Source organism: Ochotona curzoniae, unplaced genomic scaffold (assembly GCF_017591425.1).
Source record: "Ochotona curzoniae isolate NIBS_2020 unplaced genomic scaffold, NIBS_Ocur_1.0 contig_2321, whole genome shotgun sequence".
Lineage (NCBI taxonomy): Eukaryota > Metazoa > Chordata > Mammalia > Lagomorpha > Ochotonidae > Ochotona > Ochotona curzoniae.
In genome coordinates this window covers 13,410,928-13,430,250 of record NW_024465421.1, presented here as the reverse complement: position 1 = coordinate 13,430,250, position 19,323 = coordinate 13,410,928, and the positions used below count along the sequence as shown (strand labels likewise).

The 19,323-nt window shown below is 43.9% G+C and overlaps 1 protein-coding gene across 1 annotated transcript; it reads right to left on the bottom strand.

Annotated features, from left to right (window-relative positions):
* Positions 1-1,313: 1,313 nt before the first annotated feature.
* On the bottom strand, positions 1,314-18,945 carry CRYM (crystallin mu). Its single transcript, XM_040973907.1, has 8 exons — positions 18,768-18,945; positions 18,085-18,238; positions 16,132-16,194; positions 11,845-11,946; positions 10,073-10,256; positions 4,752-4,873; positions 4,091-4,175; positions 1,314-1,646 (listed from the first exon to the last, which is right to left on the bottom strand). Exons 1-8 carry the CDS (start codon positions 18,935-18,937, stop codon positions 1,582-1,584), a joined length of 945 nt encoding a protein of 314 aa, XP_040829841.1. The 5' UTR covers positions 18,938-18,945; the 3' UTR covers positions 1,314-1,581.
* Between the last annotated feature and the right edge of the window lie 378 nt (positions 18,946-19,323).

The window sequence follows — 19,323 nt, the reverse complement described above, 5'->3', positions numbered from 1 at the left end:
AGGGCAAAGGCTCACCCCAGGTGAGTACTTTATTTCAACACAAAGGTCCCTGTCTAGATTGCCAGACAAACTCATGTTTTTGGCTAAGCCAACTGGAACATGGACAGGCCCTGCCAGGAGGAGTATGAATAGGAAAATAAAGCAAACTAACATGTCTTATTTTGCTACTGATTTATTTGGTGGCCAGTCTGGGGTGAAGTAGGTGCCAAATTTGGACAGGGTCTCCTGGAAGGACAAGACAATGTAATTCTACCAATGATTCAGAAAACAGCATCTTTGCAACTCAGATTTCCCATCTGTATATTGAGAAGGTAGAGGCTGGAAGTCCTGCTGGCGTTTGCAAGACAGATTTCCTAGTGGTCGTTTGTAGATTTTGTCTTCCCTCTTGAGGGTAAAAGACTCCTTGATTCTACTCCTCACTTCAAGGATGGGCATGTGAACTAAGCCTGGATAACATCAAATCCTCCCCATCCCCACCCCTGGACAACACAATGGTTTAGTGGCAGGCACATGTCTGAGAAGAGCAAGCAGTATTCCATTCCTTTCAGCTGTGGTGTCAGGCTCAGGAATGGGTACATGACCTAGGTGATTCAGTGAGTCTTCTAACTGTGGATAAAGCATATTTATGTGAGGTGTTAAAGAAAGCAGGATATATAGTTCAGGGACTGCTGGCATGTGTCCTGCTTCAGCAGGGGAGAATCTGCTTGATAATGAATCCAAAGCTAAAGAAACCAGAACCCAGGGGAAGGAGGAATAATGCTGGGTCCTGATGACACTTGACACCCCCGGACACAACTACAGCTGAAACCTGGTACCTGGGTACTGGTTGATTACAAGTGCCAACATATTCCACTCCTCACTCAATCTCTCATTCATTTATTCATTCATCTTACGGTGGTTTGGGTTGTGATCTCTACCACTTGTGACCCAAGAGGACCTGACCCATATAGAGGCTTGTTCCTTTATATTTTAGGAAGCCTATATAATGTATCATTCCATATATAAGAAAGGTCCAGAACAGACAAATCTATAGTTGTAGGAAGTAGTTTAGTGGTTTCCAGGGATTGAGATAAGGGATTAATGGATAATGATTGTTAATGAACATCAGGTTCCTTTTTGGGTAATGAAAATGTTCCAGAATTGGAGAATGATGGTAGTTGTAATTCGGTGCATGCACTAAAAACCACTGAATTATTCTCTGAAATGGTGATCTTATGGCATGTAAGCTGTACCTCCATTAAAAAAAAAGTTTAAAATATCCATCACGCCAAGCCCTAGCCACAAAGAACAGAAGTTAGTGGAGCAAGCACTACAGAATCAGAAAAACACTTTATTACAGGGAAGTACCAAGGGTAGTGAAGAACAAGGAAAAGAGATGTTATAACTGGAGGGATGGTTACTCAGTTTTGTTCTCCAGCCACAAACAAAGAGGAGGATTTCAGTATTTAGGGTTAGACATAAGCACAACATTAGAATTCACTGGGGCCTGGACTCCCCCATTTGATCTAGAAATGATGAGATTACCAAATGGCAACATCCCTTGAGCTGCAGTACATGCGCCACGACACAGAGTTCTTTGCTTTACTTAGCAGATGACCAGGAGTCATACACTAGTTTGGCTGCAACCATGTCTTCCACTGCCATTCCTGGAAAGGACAGAAATACCGTTGACAGCACAATTTATCAGTACAATTTCTCCCTGAAACAACCCAGGTCCCAAGACTGGAAGTTTTCAGATATGTTATTTTTGTTGTTAGTGCCCATAGGATAATAGGGGATTGGTACTTAAGAGTAAGCTCAGTCTTGGAAGGTCAGCAAAGGTCAGTCTTGGAAGGTCAGCAAAGGGATTATGCTATGAAACAAGAGAAACCCATTCAGAAAATGGTGTTTCTTTCAAGGCTGCTAAAGGAAGTAAGGTTTAGACTTGGCCAGGGGTTGGCAAACTACAGCATGATGGCAAAAGCCAGCTCAACACCTATTTTTGCATGACCTTTGAGCTAGAAATGGAGTTTACATTTTCAAGTGATTTTTAAAAATGAATGGAAATTATCTGAAATTCAAACATCAGTTTCCAAAATGAAGTTTTATTGGAACCCAGCTGGATACTTGGAGCAGGGCAAACATGAAGCCACTTCTGCACTATTTGGGCAGAACTGAGTAATTGTAATATAGATTATATGACTATAAAGCCTAAAATACTTACTGTTCAACTACTGAAAGTTTCATGACCTCCTGACCCAGTTCAAAATTTACTTTCTTTAACATCTTTCCTTTTGTCTTAGTACAAGTGTCCCTCCTGTGGAAATTCTGGACACAAAATGCTCTGAAGTCTGAAACTTTTTGAATGCTGATATACTCCAGGAGTTTTGGGTTTCAGAGCATTTCAGATCTCAGATTTTAGACTAGAGATAACCTGGTGCAAATATTCCAAAATCTGAAATACTTTTGGCCTTAAGGTTTTGGGGATAAGGGATACTCGAACTATAGGTTGGGAGATGGACCTTCACCTTTGCACCCAGTGTAGATACCCAATGGTGCTTCACATGCATCTGCTAAATGAAAGGATGTCCCAATTTCCAAAGATGAGAAGAAAAACTGCTCAAAAGGGGAGGGCAGATTTCAGAAGCAATGTGTGTTCCACTGGCCTATTTACAAGGCACCTGTAGAAATTTAAATTGAGCAACAATACAGATTATAGAAGTTTTGAAATAATATCACGTTGCTGAAATAGCCACAGAATTAGAAACTGGGGATTTCATGGACCAGATGGGTTGGATGATATCTGATCTGGTGTGAACTCTGAAACATTCAGACAGAACTGGATCAGGGTAATGCTTCCGAGCCAGACCCTGGGCAAAGTTCACCCTGCCTTTGCTTATTTCTGTGTTCCAGTGCATGAGCAACCTTAAAATATTTAACAGCCTGCAAGGTATGATTGCTGGGGGTGGAATGAAGTGGCATAACACTATCAATGTTCATGTCAGATCTTTCAGTTTTCTTAGCTGTGAAGCGTGGAGAGTCTGGGGAGAGAGAGAGAACGCACTTGCCAGGTGCTCAGGGTAGCAGCTATTGGCCAACAAATATAGGAGTACCTCAACATTTTTAGGTGTAGCAATGACTACAACCTGTTTCCATGCGCTTCTGTCTCCTTAAATCTAGGAAAATGAGAAAGCTGAGTCAAGGGGCAGGCAGGCCACTGGGAGCCCACCCTTTGCTGGACTTCTAACCACTTCAGCTCAGGTGGAACGGAATGTCCTACTGAAACCCCCTTGAAGCAGCAAGTGGGAAGGTAGGGAAGAAGAGAATGAAGTTGTCTCAGATCGTATTTCCTGCTGAATTTCATGCAGGCTGGATCTCTGACATTTCCCTTAAACTTCTTTTCACCTCTTTGCCACATGTTTGTTTATTTCATCTACTTGAAAGGTAGGGGAGAAAGACTGGTATCTTCTCACTGGTTCACTTCTCAAATGGCTACAATGACTAGAGCTGGGCCAGACAGAAACCAGGAGCCAGAAGCTCCATCCAGGTCTTCCAAATGGGTAGTAGGGCCCCAAGTACTTGAGCCATCGTCTGCTGCCTCCAAGGTCCATTACAGGAAGCTGAATCAGAAGTGCAACTGGGCAAACTTGAACCAGCGTTCTGACTTGGATGGTGGGCTAACTCACCCAGTGCCACCACTCCTGTTCCCTGCTTTTATTACCTTTATTTTTTGCCCTCTACCTTTGAAGGACAGTATTTCTGAATTTCATTTTGATACAAACCTGATCTGCTGACACATAATTTTGCATTTGTATCTTGGTTGTCCAAACAACTCAAGGTAACAGGTGGTTAGGAAACTGGTTCATTCACAGAGGTCAGGTCATTGTCCAGGGACACACATGCAGTCTGGTAGAGAGAAGGGATTCCAACCCAGGACTGCACAATTCCAGGGTTCAAGGGCTTAATTGCTATGCTAAGATATGTGAATAATTGACCAGAAGGAAGGATGGATGATTTAACTACAGGGCCTGATGACTCATCTCTTTTTCCCCCAAAGGCAAACCTTCCTCCGCTCTAGTTGGCTTTGGGTCCTGGGAGCGATGGTTCTTACCCAATGACTTGAACACCGTGGTCTTCTCACAGTGGGCTGGTTTTACTCCCTTCACCACTTCTCCTAGCTCAGCGAAGATCTCAGCCTGCAAGACAAACACACACTGACCCAGGCATGAAGGTAAAGTCAGGATTCACCTCTGCAGCCAGCACAGGTTGTCCCCAAATGCAATCGTAAAAGGATAAATTGTGAAGTGAATGATATCACGCCACTAGCCCCCAGAGTCCTCTCTGAGTAGCATCAGTGTTTGTGATAGCATGAACCAGGAGACCCGAGTCTGTGCCTAAAAGGCTGCCTTGCCACTTCTATGTCCATCCATGAGGAACATGCAGTTTCTAATCTGAACACATATATGCTTATTTCATTAGAGAAAAAGGCAGCCAGGAGGTGGCCAGAGTCTTACTGTGCCAACCATACTGGGCAGGTTTTTGGATTGGCCCAAATCCAACTATCCTAGTGACTAGCCCAGTAGAAAAATCTGCCAAGCTTCTCTCACCAAGCTGAGAGGACAGGAAGGCACATGCTATGACCATAATGGCCATTCTTCTGGAATGGGTTGTAAGATAGTTTCTTCCTCATGTAGCAGTCTGGTGACCAAGGCCTGGGGCAGGCCAAGCAAAGGGGAAGTTCATGACACCCCAACAGGTGAGAGGGAGCTCACCCCAGACAAGAGGACATCGCCGGACTCCTTCAGGGCAGCCTCCTGGGAATCCACATACAGCACTGCCTGCTTCATGAGCTCATCGTCCAGTTCTCTCCAGTCAGGCCTGCTGGCGCCGATGGCTATGGGACAGCGAAACAGACTCTGAGCACTGAAGGGGAAACTGAAGGGCTCCTTGGGGACAGGAGGGAGAACCAATGGGGAGATCCAGATTTGAAGCACTCCTCATCTGTCCCCAGGCCAAGCCCCTTCTAATCAATAAGACTGAATATTTATTAAGAATTAGACTTGCTATTTATTGTCTCATCCATTCTGTGCCCTCTCTCATTCCTAAAAGATCTGAGCTGACTTGGCATTCATTTATTGGGTGCTTTCTCTCTGAGGGATGTTTAGCTTGAACTATTTATAGTTCTCACAAGTATGCTTCAATGTTTGAGTTCCATTTATCAGGTGTAAATTGAAACACAGAAGTGAAGATTCTCATCAAGGTTATCAGAGCACTTCAAAATGTTCATGGAAAGTGGAATTAAAAGATAAAAATTTCTGTGTATTGGAAAATAACTAAGATGAAGAATGAAGTTCTTTCCTTTGAAACTGCTGTAACAAGGCCCAGTTCGACAGCACTGGTGGCTAAATCCTTGCCTTGCATGTGCCAGGATCCATGTGGGTGCCAGTTTGTGTCCTGGCTGCCTCACTTCCCAAACAGCTCCCTGCTTATAGCCTAGGAAGGCAGTGGAGGATGGCCCAAAGCCTTGGGACCCTGCACCTGTGTGGGAGACCTGAAAGAGTTTCCTGGCTATGGATCAGTGTAGCTCCAGCTGATGTAGCCATTTGGGGAGTGAACCAGCAGACACAGGATCTTTGTATCCCCTTTTATCTATATAAATCTGCCTTTCTGATAAAAATAAGTAAATCTTAAAAAAAAAAAGAAAGAAATGGAGATGCCCAAGGAGCTAAGCCATCCTCTGTGTGTGCATGCATGTGTGCGGACACACACACAAACACAAAGAAAAAAGAAATTGTGATAACCCATTACTGAGGATCTCTAAAAATAAATTTGTTTGCAGATAAAGAACAATTTTTTTAAAAGGTAAATGTATTTTGATTAAAAGAAAATTGAACTCAATCATATAAATCATCTCCAAAAAAGTCATGGAAAATGCCTTATTATGGAAAAAGAAGTGCAGGGATTTAAAAAAATCTGCGTACCAAAAAAAAAAAACCCATTTAATTCCATTTCCTCACACTTTTTTGCATCACATCAGTGAGAACACTCTGGCTTTCACGTCTTTCCCAGGGCAACAACTTCCTTAGCAAAACTTCTAGAGAGAATCGGGGCTTTATCCACACCCCACCTTCCTCATCTTCTGTCTGCTTGCTCTCTCTTCAGTCATTCCCATTCCTCACCTCCGGACCACTTTTCTCTCAACTCCTGATTAAAGAGCCTGGCGTCAAAGTTGCCAGTAAAACCCCAGTATGAAGAAACCTGGCTCCTTCCTGACCTCGCTCTAATCCGAGGAGCCCGGGAGCAGAGCGATGAATGCGGCATGTCAGGCCTTCTGGCACTGGGACGGCTGCAACAGAATGCCTGCAGAGCCAGGCAAGCAAGGAAGAGAAGCCAAGTTGGCCAGAGCCACTGGCTGGAGCATTGTTAGGAGTGAGGAGGTGCACAGAAGAAAGCGGACCTTTACAAGGGGACCGCCATTGTTCAGTCCCAGCTAATTGTTGCCATGTGTGAGTGCATGTCCGCTGTGAATGGATATCCCAATGTTTCTTTTGTATTAAAAAGAAGAAGAAGAAACAGTAGGAAATATACTGGCATGTGTTACTTCTGGATTTCTACCACACTCCATGGTCCAAACCGAACACATGCTGGCTAGATCCGGGGAGTGAGTCTTTGAAAACAGCTATAAAGCCTTGGATAGATATTAAGCAGCACTGGCATGCCTTCCTGCACGACATTCCAATTTTGTCGATTTAGTCCCTCTTCTGTTCTCTTTCTGATTTTCAAACAGTGATGTAAAAACATCCAGCTTCAAGGTAAATTTTGTGTGGGGAGTTCTAGTGAACAAAAGCCTTAACTAATGAAGCTTGTAAATAATCATTAGCCATTGGGGTGGGGGGAAACCTCAGTTTCTCAGTCCAACCCTCTGCACTGCATTGTTTCCCTCATACAGTCACCACTCAAAGGATTGGGTGAGGCCACTCAGGCAGCTGGAGGGAGACCAGGCAGCAACGGCAGGGTCTGACTCAGCCTGGGCTCCGGCCTTGCTTCACTAGCAGTGAGATGGAGTGGGGGGTTGGAGGACTGGTTGATGTGTACTGTGAGGGCAAAGGCAGGAGAACAGTGGAATTGCACCTGCCTCTCAGTTTGATCTGCAAACTAAGTAAACTCTGCAGTCGGTGTTGTCCTCTTGTCTTCTTGCAACACTCGACTTTAGGCTTTTTCTGATCCCTCTGGGGACATATAAACCAGTTTTGTTCCTAGGCCAGGGAGCTGTCGTAGAAAGCCTTGCCTCAAAATCAAGCCAGTTCTTCCCAGAGAGAGATTCAAACTATGAGACGGGCATGGCCTAAGGGAGGCTTAGAGGGAGAAGTGTCCACAAGATGAAGAATGTGGGAGGTTCCCAGGAGCCGAGGGAAGCTCCTGGGAAACAGGGCCTCCATCCTATGATGTAAGCAGCTCATTCTTCCACAGTGGGTGAAGCTGGACCTGGAGCACTAAATGAGACTGCAGCCTGTACAGCACCTGATTTCATCCCCAGGAGCCTAAGCTAGGACCTGGATCTCTCACTCCTCATTCCTAAATCACAGAAGCTGGGAGAGAACAGCAAGCAGTTTAAAGCCCATAAAAAGGAATCAGTGCTGTGGTGTAGTAAGATAGGCTTCTACCTGTGGGGCCAGCATCCCATATGAGTGCTGGTTTCAGTCCCAGCTGTTCCACTTACAATCAAGCTCCCTGCTAATGGCCTGGGAAGGCAATGGAGGTGGACTCAAGGCTTTGGGATCCTGCAACCATGTGGGAGACCCAGAAGAAACTGATGTCAGAGTGGTCCAGCTTCGCCCCTTGTAACCCTTTGGGAAGTGAGACAGATCTTTCTCTTTCCTTATAACTCTGCCTTCTACTATCAGACTGTCTTACATAGTGCCTTACTTCTTCTAAAGTCTCATCTTTAGTCAGAAATATCCATCTAGTGTGTGTTTATTTGTTGTTTATCTTCCTCTGCTAGGATGTAATCGCCTGGAAATCAGTGACCTTGAGTACACAGTTTATTGCGGCATCTCAGCTTCTGGACCTGTGCCTGGTATGTGGTAGTGATTCAGCAGATGTTAGTACATGAGTGTTATTTTATTGGGCTCTTGCCTACTCATCTGTCCATGTATGTAGAGTTAACTTCTGAGTTCACATCATGTACCTGTAACCAAAATATGGCACATAAATATCTAAGTTTTATTTATTTACCCTGGGCCAGACTGAAACCAGGAAACCAGAATCTGCCACATGGGTAGCAGGAACCCAAGGACTTCAGCAATTACCTACTGCCTCCTAGGGTGCATATTAACAGGAAGATGGATTGGGAGTTCAGTGGGGACTCAAATTCAAGCACTCCAGTATTGGAAGTGGGTGTCCCAAGTGGATGTTAAGTGTTGTGTCTCAACGCCTGCCCTCTGATACTGACTTTAAATCCTTTATCTTTGCCTGTTCTGCTCTCCAGAATTGGAAGATAATATCAAGGATTATTGGAGAACATGGCATCTGAGAGTTGAGTGCTTCACTTTAAACTCCACTGCTGCCTCTAAGAACTTGTGACTTGGGGTAAATTACTTAATCTCTGCATGCCTTTGTTTACTCACCTGTGAAATGGGTATAGTTTTCACCTTATAAGCTTGTTGTAAAGATTACAAGACAATATATACAAGATGCTGTACCCAGTAGTTCAATAGTATTTGATAAACAATATCTATTGCTATAACTCCTAGAGCTTCAGAGGTACAAGGTACTCCAATGTTTAGAATCTTGTCTCTGATTTCCAACCCATCATACATCTTAAAAAGCATCCACATGTCACATGAAATGTCTTTAGTGTTGTATTTTTTTAAGTGGGTTTTTGTTTTGTGTTTTTGTTTTTTTTAAGACAGGGTTATAGTGAGAGAGGGAGAGAACAAGAGAAATCCATCTTCCATCTGTTGTTCATTCCTCAGATGGCACTACAATGGCCAGGGATGGGGCAGGCCAAAGCCAGGAGCCAGAAACTTCATTTGGCACTCCCATGTGGATGGCAGGGGCCAAACATCTGGGCAATCATTCACTGCTTTCCCAGGTCATTAGCAGGGGGCTGGATTGGAAGTGGAGTCCCAGGATATGAACTATAATGGGATGTCTGTGCTAGAGGTGGTGGCTTCACTGGCTACACCACAATGCCAGCCCATTGGAAAGTTTTATAGTCCTGATCCCCCCAAAAAAATGATTAGAGGAGAGGGTTGTTTAATATAATGGTACACCTGCTGGTCAGATGCTTGAATCTCTTATCACTGTCCCAGGTCCCCTGCATCCAATCCAGCTTGATGTTAATGTACACAAAGGGAGGCAGCAAATGAGGATGCCTAAAGACTTGGGTCATTGTACTCAAGAGGAAGAACTAGATGTGGCTCCAGGCTCTCGGCTGTTGTTAGCATCTGGGGGAGTGAATCAGTGGATGGAACATCTCTTTTCACCCATCTCTTTCAAATAGAATGAATGTAAATAAAAACTTTGAGAAAATTCAAGTGATTAATTTGACCTTTGTGTTTTAACTTCATTACATTTATTATCTGAGGTGTGAAAACATTCAAAATCCTTTCTCCTAGCTTTTCTGAAACATACAATGCATTATTATTTTTTATAGTCACCCTTCAATGCCATAGAACAGTGGAAATTCTTCCCCCCTAAATTACTAAAAAATGGCAAATGTTTGGAGAGATATGCTTACCATTATTTGAACATTATGCAACATATATCTACATGGACTAAAACATCACAACAGTACTTCATAAAAATAGAATGTTTCATGTGTTAACTGAACTATGCTTAATTATTTGCCATAGTGTTACCTTTTATAGGATACTTTTTTTTTTTGCTAGTTTCATGTCTAATTTTGTTTTAGATTTTTGAAGCAAATATTTTTTCCCCCCTCAGGGCTAATCTTCTTTCAAGATCCTTAAAAGTCTTGGTTATGCTGCATAGTGAGTGAACCAGCCTTTGCAGCTGAGCTCCTGAGTGCCATCTGGGGAGGGAGCTGGTCACCACTCACCTACGGCTCATGGAGAGTCACTGCACTTACCATTGATGTGGGCTCCTGGCTTCACCCATTTGCCAAACAAAATGGGCTCTGTTGCCATGGTGACAGTGATGATCACATCAGCACCTGTCACAGCCTCCTGGACCGAGGAGCAGAGCCGTACCTCCCCTTGCACTGTGTCTACAAACTTCTCTGCATTTTCTTTAGTGCGGTTCCATATCCTCACCTTCATTGGGGAACAACAAGAGGGACATCAGTGCCTTAGTTTGGGTTCTCTGGTTCCACTGAGACCTGGTATGCTAAGGGAAAGTTGAATCACTCTGGGATGGGGGTTAGTGGTTCTTGAAATCATTTCCTAGGAAGAATGGATCAAAGATACTGTGTTGATCTGCATAGACACCAGGCGTTTGAATAGACTCCAACTGAGATCTTCCTACCACTTTCTCTTACTATGAAAAAGAAGAGTAGAAGTTCTTCAGTTCTAGCCCTGGACACACAGTTTCAAGAGCTCGACAGTTACTTTTCAGTTTGAGGACTGGAGCCAGGCATGCAGGGAATCAATCTTTGCTTTTGTCACTTACTGTTCCCGAAATTAAGTGAGGACACTTCAAAAAGTGCATGGAAGGGGCCCAGTGCAGTAGCCTAGAGGCTAAAGTCCTCACCTTGCATCCACCAGGACCCCACAGGGCGCCTCTTAGTGTCCTAGCTGCTCTACTTCCCATTCAGTTCCTTTCTTGTGGCCTAGAAAAGCAGTGGAGGATAGCCCAAAGCCTTGGGACCCTGTACCCATGTGGGAGACCCAGAAGAAGCTCTTGACTCCTGGCTTCAGACTGGTTCAGTTCTGGCTGTTGCAGCCACTTGGGGAGTAAACCAGTGTACAGATCTTTCTCTCTGTCTTTTCTTCTCTCTGTATATCTGACTTTCCAATAAAAATAAATAAATTAATTAAATGTTTATTGAAAAATAGAATAAAAAGTTGGGAGTGCAAAAGATCTTGAAGTCTATGCATTGTGATTGTTGTATTTAACTGTACCAATTTTTCTTAAACTTTCTGCAGCTGCCTCTGATTGCTTATCATGTCAGTAAAAATGGAAATGACAACCGGGCGAGATGAATATCAGATTCATACTTATGAAGTCCTTGTGACATGATGTAGCAGGTACGAGATTCATAAAAACGATGATTTTTTTGGCAGAGCCCCACATAAAATAACTTGATTTCTAACAACTGTATAGGTTTGTAAAGAGTAGGTCAATGATAAACCCAGTGAAAAGGCCAAGAATGGTGGCTATAATTACAATTCTGGAAGATGCTAGGGGCTGATACGTGTCACCAAGTTTATCAAGAGCTGTGGACCTACAAATCAACAGGTTTCAAGGGATGAGTCCAAGGTGGAGAACCGTCAACTGAAAATAGAGACTGAAGACGCTCTCAGGGTGATGTGATGGCTCAGCTAGTTAATCTTCCACCATCAAGTGAAGCCCCAGTTCCTGTCCTGGCTGTTCCACTTCCCATTCAGCTCCCTGCTTGTGGCCTGGGAAAGTAGTGGAGGATGGCGCATAGCCTTGGGACCCTGCACCCATGTGGGAGACCTGGAGGAAGCCCTTGGCACATGCCCCGTGGACTGGGAACCTGAAAAGAGGTGATCTGACTGTTCTTTGGCTCTCTACCTCCACCTGGGCTTAGGGGGAAGTCTTTCCAAGAAAGATCATACTCAGACTCTCCACCTAATTTTCTGAATAACCAATGGTCCAGTAAAGCAGTACAGAGTTCATTGCTGTTCTTTTCCCTCTTCTCCCTGCCCCAGGCCTTACCTCCTTAAAGGAGAACTGCTCCATGAAGATCTCATAATGGCTGTAGGCCTGGACTCCAGCCCCGAGGATGCACAGCACTTCACTGCTAGGGGGCTTCAAGAACTATTTGAGAGAAAAAGAGGTGGACACAGTCAAAGGAGACACTAACAGACAAAGTGAAAATTAGAGTTTGAATTTCAGGTGACATATGTCCTATTTTCACCTCTCTCAAAGAGCTTGTGGGCTCTCCTTTGCTATCACTCTGCCTTTTGAATATACAAATAATAATAATAATTTATATATATATATATTCTTAAAATCAACTTATTTTGGTGCAAAAACCAAAAGAATTGATACACTCTTTGTGGATCATTGCATAACTTCTCTGTTCCTGTAGAGCGGACAACTAAGGTACCCCCCAAGAGTAGATGTGTGTCTATATTTGAGGTCAGCAGTCAGCAAGTTACATCAGGCGTCAACTCTGACTTCCCATGTATTCATTTGTTTACAGATTTATTTTCTTGTCCTAAGCTGTAAGCCCCAACAAAGACAGAGGCAATCTAGTTGCATAGGATTATACATACCTATTACGTATTTATCATACATAGTCTTTTGTATAGAATTATACATACACATTATGACCTACAAATACAAAGCTGGGCTTCCTAACCTCGCCACCACTGAACTATGGGTTGGCTCCTTCCTTGTTAGGGAATGTGCCGCCCTGAGAGGCAGAGGGGCTGGCTGGCATCTCTGGGCTCTGTTGCTTAGAGATACCTGTTGTTCCTCCCTCTCTCCTAGTTGTGGCCACCAAGATTGTCTCCAAACATGGTTGAGCATTTCAGGGGCAGGTAGTAAAATCCTCTTCAGTTTAGAACTACTGCTAAAGAGGAAAGAAGATTGCCTTCCACAGAACATTTTGTTGCTTTTTGTCTATTTCATAATATTTGAGCTCTTTGTGTCTACGCTTCCTCATGATGCTATTCATTGATATTCTGCCATGTAACTTTAAAAGTGGGAAGTTTTCTGTATGATTAATTAGTAACAAAAGAGAGTTTCAGCAATATTTGCAGATTCAAATCACTCCAACCACAGAAAGAGCAGTGCTATTCTGCACCATAAAATACAGTTCAAAGAATATGATATTCAAAATGAAAATATCCAAAAGATCCACCATTTTATGCTCTTGATAAAAGAGAATAATATTTCCTTAACTGCTACCATTTTTTTTTTCTGTTCTCAGTTAATATGAATCTATTCCTGGAAATGTATTTGTTCTTCAGAAATTGTCACAGGATTCTGTAAAAGTGATCTTAAACTTTGGAAAGTAAATCTGAAACTCTCCTTGGTTACCTTACTTGAAAATTGGTTGCTTTGGCAATAATGTTACCATTGACATCTTTTTTTTTTCCTTAAATAGTTTAAGAAAAGACTTATTAAATCACATCAGAATTAGTGGCATTTCATTTCCCCCTCATTAGCTTGCAGTTAAATAAGAACTTGTATGTGAATACACCAGGGTTTCTTATTTAAACAAATTAAATACATTTTCTTTTGCGTTTACCAAGGCTTACAGGATCTCTCCATCTCTCCATCCTCCTCAGGTCACATTCCTTGAGCATTTTCTGTCTTTGAGACCCCAGATGCCTCTGCCAATGTCTACGCCCCTGTCTTTGCAGATTCTTCCCTCTTCTGGAATACTTTCCTCTCTACTTCTCTTGAGGAATTATTACTCTTCAAATGTGAGCTCAAAAATCTTCCTGAATTTTATAGATCCACCCATCTGATGCTCCCACAGCACTTCTCAGGGTAGTAGTTCAATGTAATCATTGGATTAATATTCTTTGTCCCAAGATGCATCCTGGGTACCATGATGGCAGAAGCTATATTTGAATTTGTTCAGTCTTTTGTCCCTTGCTGGGCACAGAGCCTGGCACCTGGGAGACGCTCAATATTTATTGAATAATTGCATGTCAGGGATAAATTCTGATAAATTCTGTCACCTTAGTAAAGCACGCCAAAGCGCTTAACTAAAGTTATGTACAACCCAAACACACAGAAGTTACTGTGCCCATCAGACACCAGAGTGTCCTATACTTTTTACCCCAAAGCCTTAAATGAAAGAGACCCGGTAAACAAGAAAATTTTCAGCAAGACCAAAAAATAAAGACATAGATTCTTTCTTAATGAGATAGCCCACAAGAGCCCTTAAGAATAAAGCTGGGAAGTTTCAGCCTAAACTTTTCAGCCTAAATTTAAATTTTGTTTCTAAATTTATCTGGGAGTGCAGGTGTTTCTTAATTCAACAAGGCCTACTCAGTAACCCTGAGGGCTGGGTCCACCAGAGTGCATTCCCAAACCTAGTTTGTCATCAGAATTGACTATGGACATTTAAAAAAAAAAAAAAAAACTAGTTTCCTAGATCCAGCTGTCAGCAATTTCAGGTACCTGCTTAGCTGATTTCAGGGAACTGTAGTCTGCACAAGATGAGGCCAATAATAACACCTGTTCTGCTTTATTCACAAAACTCCAAATCCAGACAATGAGAATTATTTTGAAAGAAATTAACACTCTCTGCAATGTAAGGCAATGTAAGAATCATTTGATCATAAGTCACCAGTAACACTTCTCAAAGAGTCTTTTGTTTATTTTTATCTTCTAATTCAGTTTCCATAGATTAAAAACCAGCTCACTTAGCTGGGTATGGTAGTCTACTCCCATATCTACAATTATTGGGTTATTCCTACCCTCGTGTATCTAGCAAACCTTGACATTCCATCTGAACACCTGGTCTGTGCCGTCTCAACCCTCCCCTCCAACCACTCCATGACACACTACAATTTTATGCTCAGGAAAAGCAGCAGCCTAAGAGCTTATATTCCTTCAACATGAAGGATTCCAGATTCTAGTCATTTTCACACACAACATTTTCTAATCCTTCTCTTCCTCAGACCCTAAAAATATCACCTTTCTGGTAGAGTGTTTCAGCACTGCTTAGAAGCATCATCACTCCCAGCACTGGCTGTTCCCCTTGCCTGGCATGGCCTCTATGTGTTTGCAGGGTTCGCTTTCTTAGCAAGACCTTGCCTGGGTAATGTTAAATGCATCCCACCCCCGCTCCCAATACCTCTCCATGCTGCTTTATAATCATCTTTCTAGCATCCAATGTGGTTTTGTGCATTTTACTTATAGCAAAATCTAAAAATTGTTACTTCTTCTTCTTTTAAGATTTATTTACTCTAATTGGAATGGCAGATATATAGAGAGGAGGAGGAGACAGACAGGAAGATCTTCCATATGCTAATTCACTCCCCCAAGTGGCTGCAACAGTTGGAGTGGCCACAATGGCTGGAGCTGAGCCAATCCAAAGCTAGGAGCCCGGAGTTTCTCCCACACAGGTACAGGGTCCCAAGGTCTTGCTTTCCCAGGCCACAAACGGGGAGATGGATGGGAAGTGGGACTGCCAGGATTAGAACTGGCACCCATATGGGATCCTGATGCATGTAAGATGAGGACTTTAGCCACTAGGCTATTGCACCAGGCCCACACTATTACTTCTTAATAATTACATAATTATTAAATATATTAACAGCTTGGTTATGATTATTAACACTCTTGAGCTTAAAAGTTTTTTTTTAAAGAAAGTCATGGTTTCACTCTTTTTTTAAATTAATTACATTGCATTATGTGACATACAGTTTCACTCTTTAAACATGTCTTTTGTCCACCTTCCTTGTGTGTGTCACTGTCTTGCTCACTGCTGTAGCCTTAGTAGTTAGAAGAGCACCTGACACAGTAACACTGTCAGCACACGCTGGGTAAGCAAGTCAATCTGCCTCAGAAGTGTCTGTCCACCCGGTGTCTCTTGTGCAGTACTGGTTCTGACCCATGGAGCAATCAGGAGTTGTTTAATACAAAGGTAGAAACACAGTCCCAGGAATCAGACAGGTCACGATTTAAATTATTTTAGATTCCATCATGCATAAGCTGTACAACCCTGGAAACGTCACACCATCTCTCCGAGCCACAATCTCTAAGCTCAGCAGATGGAGATACTAATTTTGATTGGAAGATAAGGAATGATAGAGGCAACGTGCTTTAAATCTGGTCCTGTATAGCAAATGACAGCTAATAATTCCACTGGCCATTGTGTCCACCTGACATCTTATACTTGGCATGTGCAGTCCCAGCTATGTCCACAGGAAAACCAGAACACGGTCCTCACTTCTCCCTTATTCTCTCGAGACTGAGATGCCCCAACCCGACTCACCAGCTCATCTTGACAGCACAGCAAACCGCTCCTCTTACCTTGGTGGCAATGGCAGACACAGCAGCTGTTCTCTTCGCAGTTATGACATTTCCATCCATGACCTTGGAGAGAAGGAGAGGCAGTCAGCAAGGGCATCCCTGTCCACCACATAAACTGATGAGGTGGTTCTGGAAAAGCAGCTCTGGAAACTTTTTACAGAATCCTACAAAAAAGACTTGACCATGGAGTCAGATTCATAGCAATTTCCTCCATTCCTGAGACATAATTTTGAACATTTTCGTCTCTCAGAACTGATTTCCTTATCTGTAGAAACAAAATATTCCTAATAATTAAGAGGCTTGGTGTGAGTATCAAACACACAGGTCCACATGGATGCATCCAGCTTATGGGACGCCCTCAAACTGGCCAATAATTGAGCTCTAGGAATCTCAAAATACCCAAATAAGGATGTTGTGGAATATAACTGCCACTGACATTTGGAGAAGGGTCATGAAAGATCACATTCGTGGTTCTCAACTGTACCCATGTGGGGAGCTTGTGAAGAAATAGACACTAAGACAACACCCTTAGAACAACTAAATTTGCATCTTTAGGGGAAGCTTATTTTTATAAGCTTCCTAGGTGATTCTGTTACAGTAAAATCTAAGTATTATGCATGGCTAATATTAATAACCATCCTTTGCACTGTAGTCTGATAATAAGTTACCCACCCTTGCTGACCTTAGAAGGCAGACATTATTCTCACTTTACAGGTGAGGAACTATAACACATAGCTACTGAGCAGACTGAGCAAAGATCTAAAGTCCTATGGTTGAGTTTCAAAGGTCCAGGTCCTACTGTCCTGGGGGAACCACTGTTGGTAGGTAGTTAGGATGGCACCTAAATTGGATGAGTACAGATTGGGAAGGGCTAGATTCTCTGTTCAGAGGAGTGCCAGATAGATTCCTTACAGAGCCAGAAATTCAAGGAGAATAATAAGTAGGGTCTAACAGCCAGTTTGCAGAACATAGATCATAAGATTTATCAGCATGAATTCCACAGTAGACGGCGTAGGAGTGATTCTTGGGTCTTTCAGTAATCAGCTCAAGTAAAGTGGCTCCGAGAATCGGTCTCAGAGACCTCATCAGAAACTGGGAAGGGGAAACAACAAAAATTTCCACGGATGAATTTGTCATGATCAATTATATTTCCGCCCTGGCTGATAAGGGCTCAATAAGTGACAATTTAAAAGGCACTAGAGGTTACAGCCTTGGACACAGCCTGAGCATGCATGAAGCTCAGCGATGTTATGAAGCTGGTAGGAAATGAAATTAAAAGATAACATTTTGGTGCATTTTTTGATGTACATGCACATTTAAACGAAATAATATGCATTATACATGAACTTCTTACAGTTACCTTCATCCTTATTAGGTACAAATATCTGGATAGTTGGCATTATTGCCCTGTACCTCAGTTTCCACATCTGTGAAATGTGGATAATGGTGCATATTACTTATCTTATAATGTGATTTTAAATTTCAAGAGGGTTAGCACATTTGAAGTGTGGAACAGTCTCTGTCACCTTAACAACAACAATAACAGCGGATGCAAGCTCCAGCTACAGGCCACTGGATACACCTTAGGAAAGACTCCCACAAACTATAGAATGGCCCTTTTTTTCCATGTCGACAGGTGCCCATTAAGCACTGGTTTCCTCCTGTGTCAAGTTGGGCCAATCTCTGTTATCACGGGCATGTGAATCTATGACAAGAAGACACGCAAGAAGGAAATAATAGTGTTATTCCCACACTGCAGCACTCCTGCCACTGCTGTGGGCTCTGATGCCGAGGTCACCTTCAGGCAGTCCCACACACGGAAAATTGGGAGATGGTCACAGATAAGCCTCACAGTCGTGGATACACAGATATAGAGGGCATGCGAACTCCCGGTCGCTCCACTCCCCCAGACCTCCTCATCCCTACCCACCCCCAGTATAGGGAGTTGCTCACCGCAAGCAGGGATCCATTGCTTGGTTCAAAGAGTAGCACCGTAGCCTGATGGGAGGGGACTGTGGAAGTGGTGCTGTGTCCCTCGTAGAAGGTGACCAGCTTAGTGGTCAGAGCATCCTCTGCTGCGCTGTAGGCTGGCATGACCCCCAGGAAGCTACAAAGGGAAGAGAGGGAGGTAGCAGCTTCAAACCTTCCCATCAGTGCTGAGGTCTCCTATTAAATCTTCTCTAACTCCACTATTCCATCATCACTGTCCCACAGGCACTGTCCCCATCTGCCCATTCCTATGCCTTTGCCTTCCAGAGTGTGGCTCTGGATCCAAAAATCATTCCAGTTCTGCCACTGTGAGCTCAGTCAGCTTGGGGACGTCAAGTAACTTCTCTGGGTCTGATTCCACCTGCAGGTGGCTAATCGGTACCCACCTATTGGGAGAAATGTGCTGAATTAAATGGGGTGACACCTGTAAAGCACCTACTTGGCACAGTAGGTAGTGCACAATTAAGTGGCTAATTAGCAGTGATTAAGCCAGCTCTCTCTTTATCCCAAGCCTCTCTTTAGCGCTCCCTCCTCTTCCTCTTTTCCAGTTTTTCCTGCCTTTGACTCCTGCCTTCTTCACTCACCGCCCTCTCCTCCGCTCCCCCTTTCACCCCCGAATGGCCCTTGGCAACAGGGCGCGCACTCACCCCCTGTGTTTGGCCACTGGCACCACGGTGCGCACCGGCTGCATCACCCCTCCGTCGGGGCCGCTGGAGAAGTTGGCCAGTGCCGCTTCCAGAGGCGGGATGAGGAGGCTGGAGCTGCGGAGGTGCTCCTGCACCTCGGCCGCGCTCAGGAACGCTGGCGCCCGCTCCATGTTGTGCCACCTGCTCTCTACCCTAAGCTCGGGAATGCAATCCACTTACCCACCGGGCTAGGCTCAGTGTGGGAGAGGGCCCGCAGTGCTGCGGAGACGCCTGCCAGCGCCAGCCCAGCCTCCGAGGGCGGGACAACCCGTCCCACCCCTCAGGCCTGACTCCGCCCCTCTGCCCCACCCCGACTTCTAAGAGTGGGCGAGGTGGGTCCCCCAAAGCTAGGGACAGAATCCCGGAAGCAAGCTGCAAGTTGGTGTTCTTTGCGTCCGCTTTTCTCAATTCCTGTGACCAGTTGTAGTAGCCACATTCTTTGAAATGTTAGTATTTGTGGCATCATCTGGCCTGGGGAACGAGCGATGGTGAGAAAGAGCATGGGCCCCTTATTATT

Excerpts from the sequence above, each read along its gene's own strand:
- CRYM (XM_040973907.1), bottom strand. The coding sequence starts at position 18,937 with ATGGAGCGGGCGCCAGCGTTCCTGAGCGCGGCCGAGGTGCAGGAGCAC. Across the intron at positions 16,195-18,084 it reads GCAATGGATCCCTGCTTGCG|GTCATGGATGGAAATGTCAT; the intron begins GTGAGCAACTCC and ends CTTCTCTCCAAG. Across the intron at positions 11,947-16,131 it reads TGTCTGCCATTGCCACCAAG|TTCTTGAAGCCCCCTAGCAG; the intron begins GTAAGAGGAGCG and ends TCTCTCAAATAG.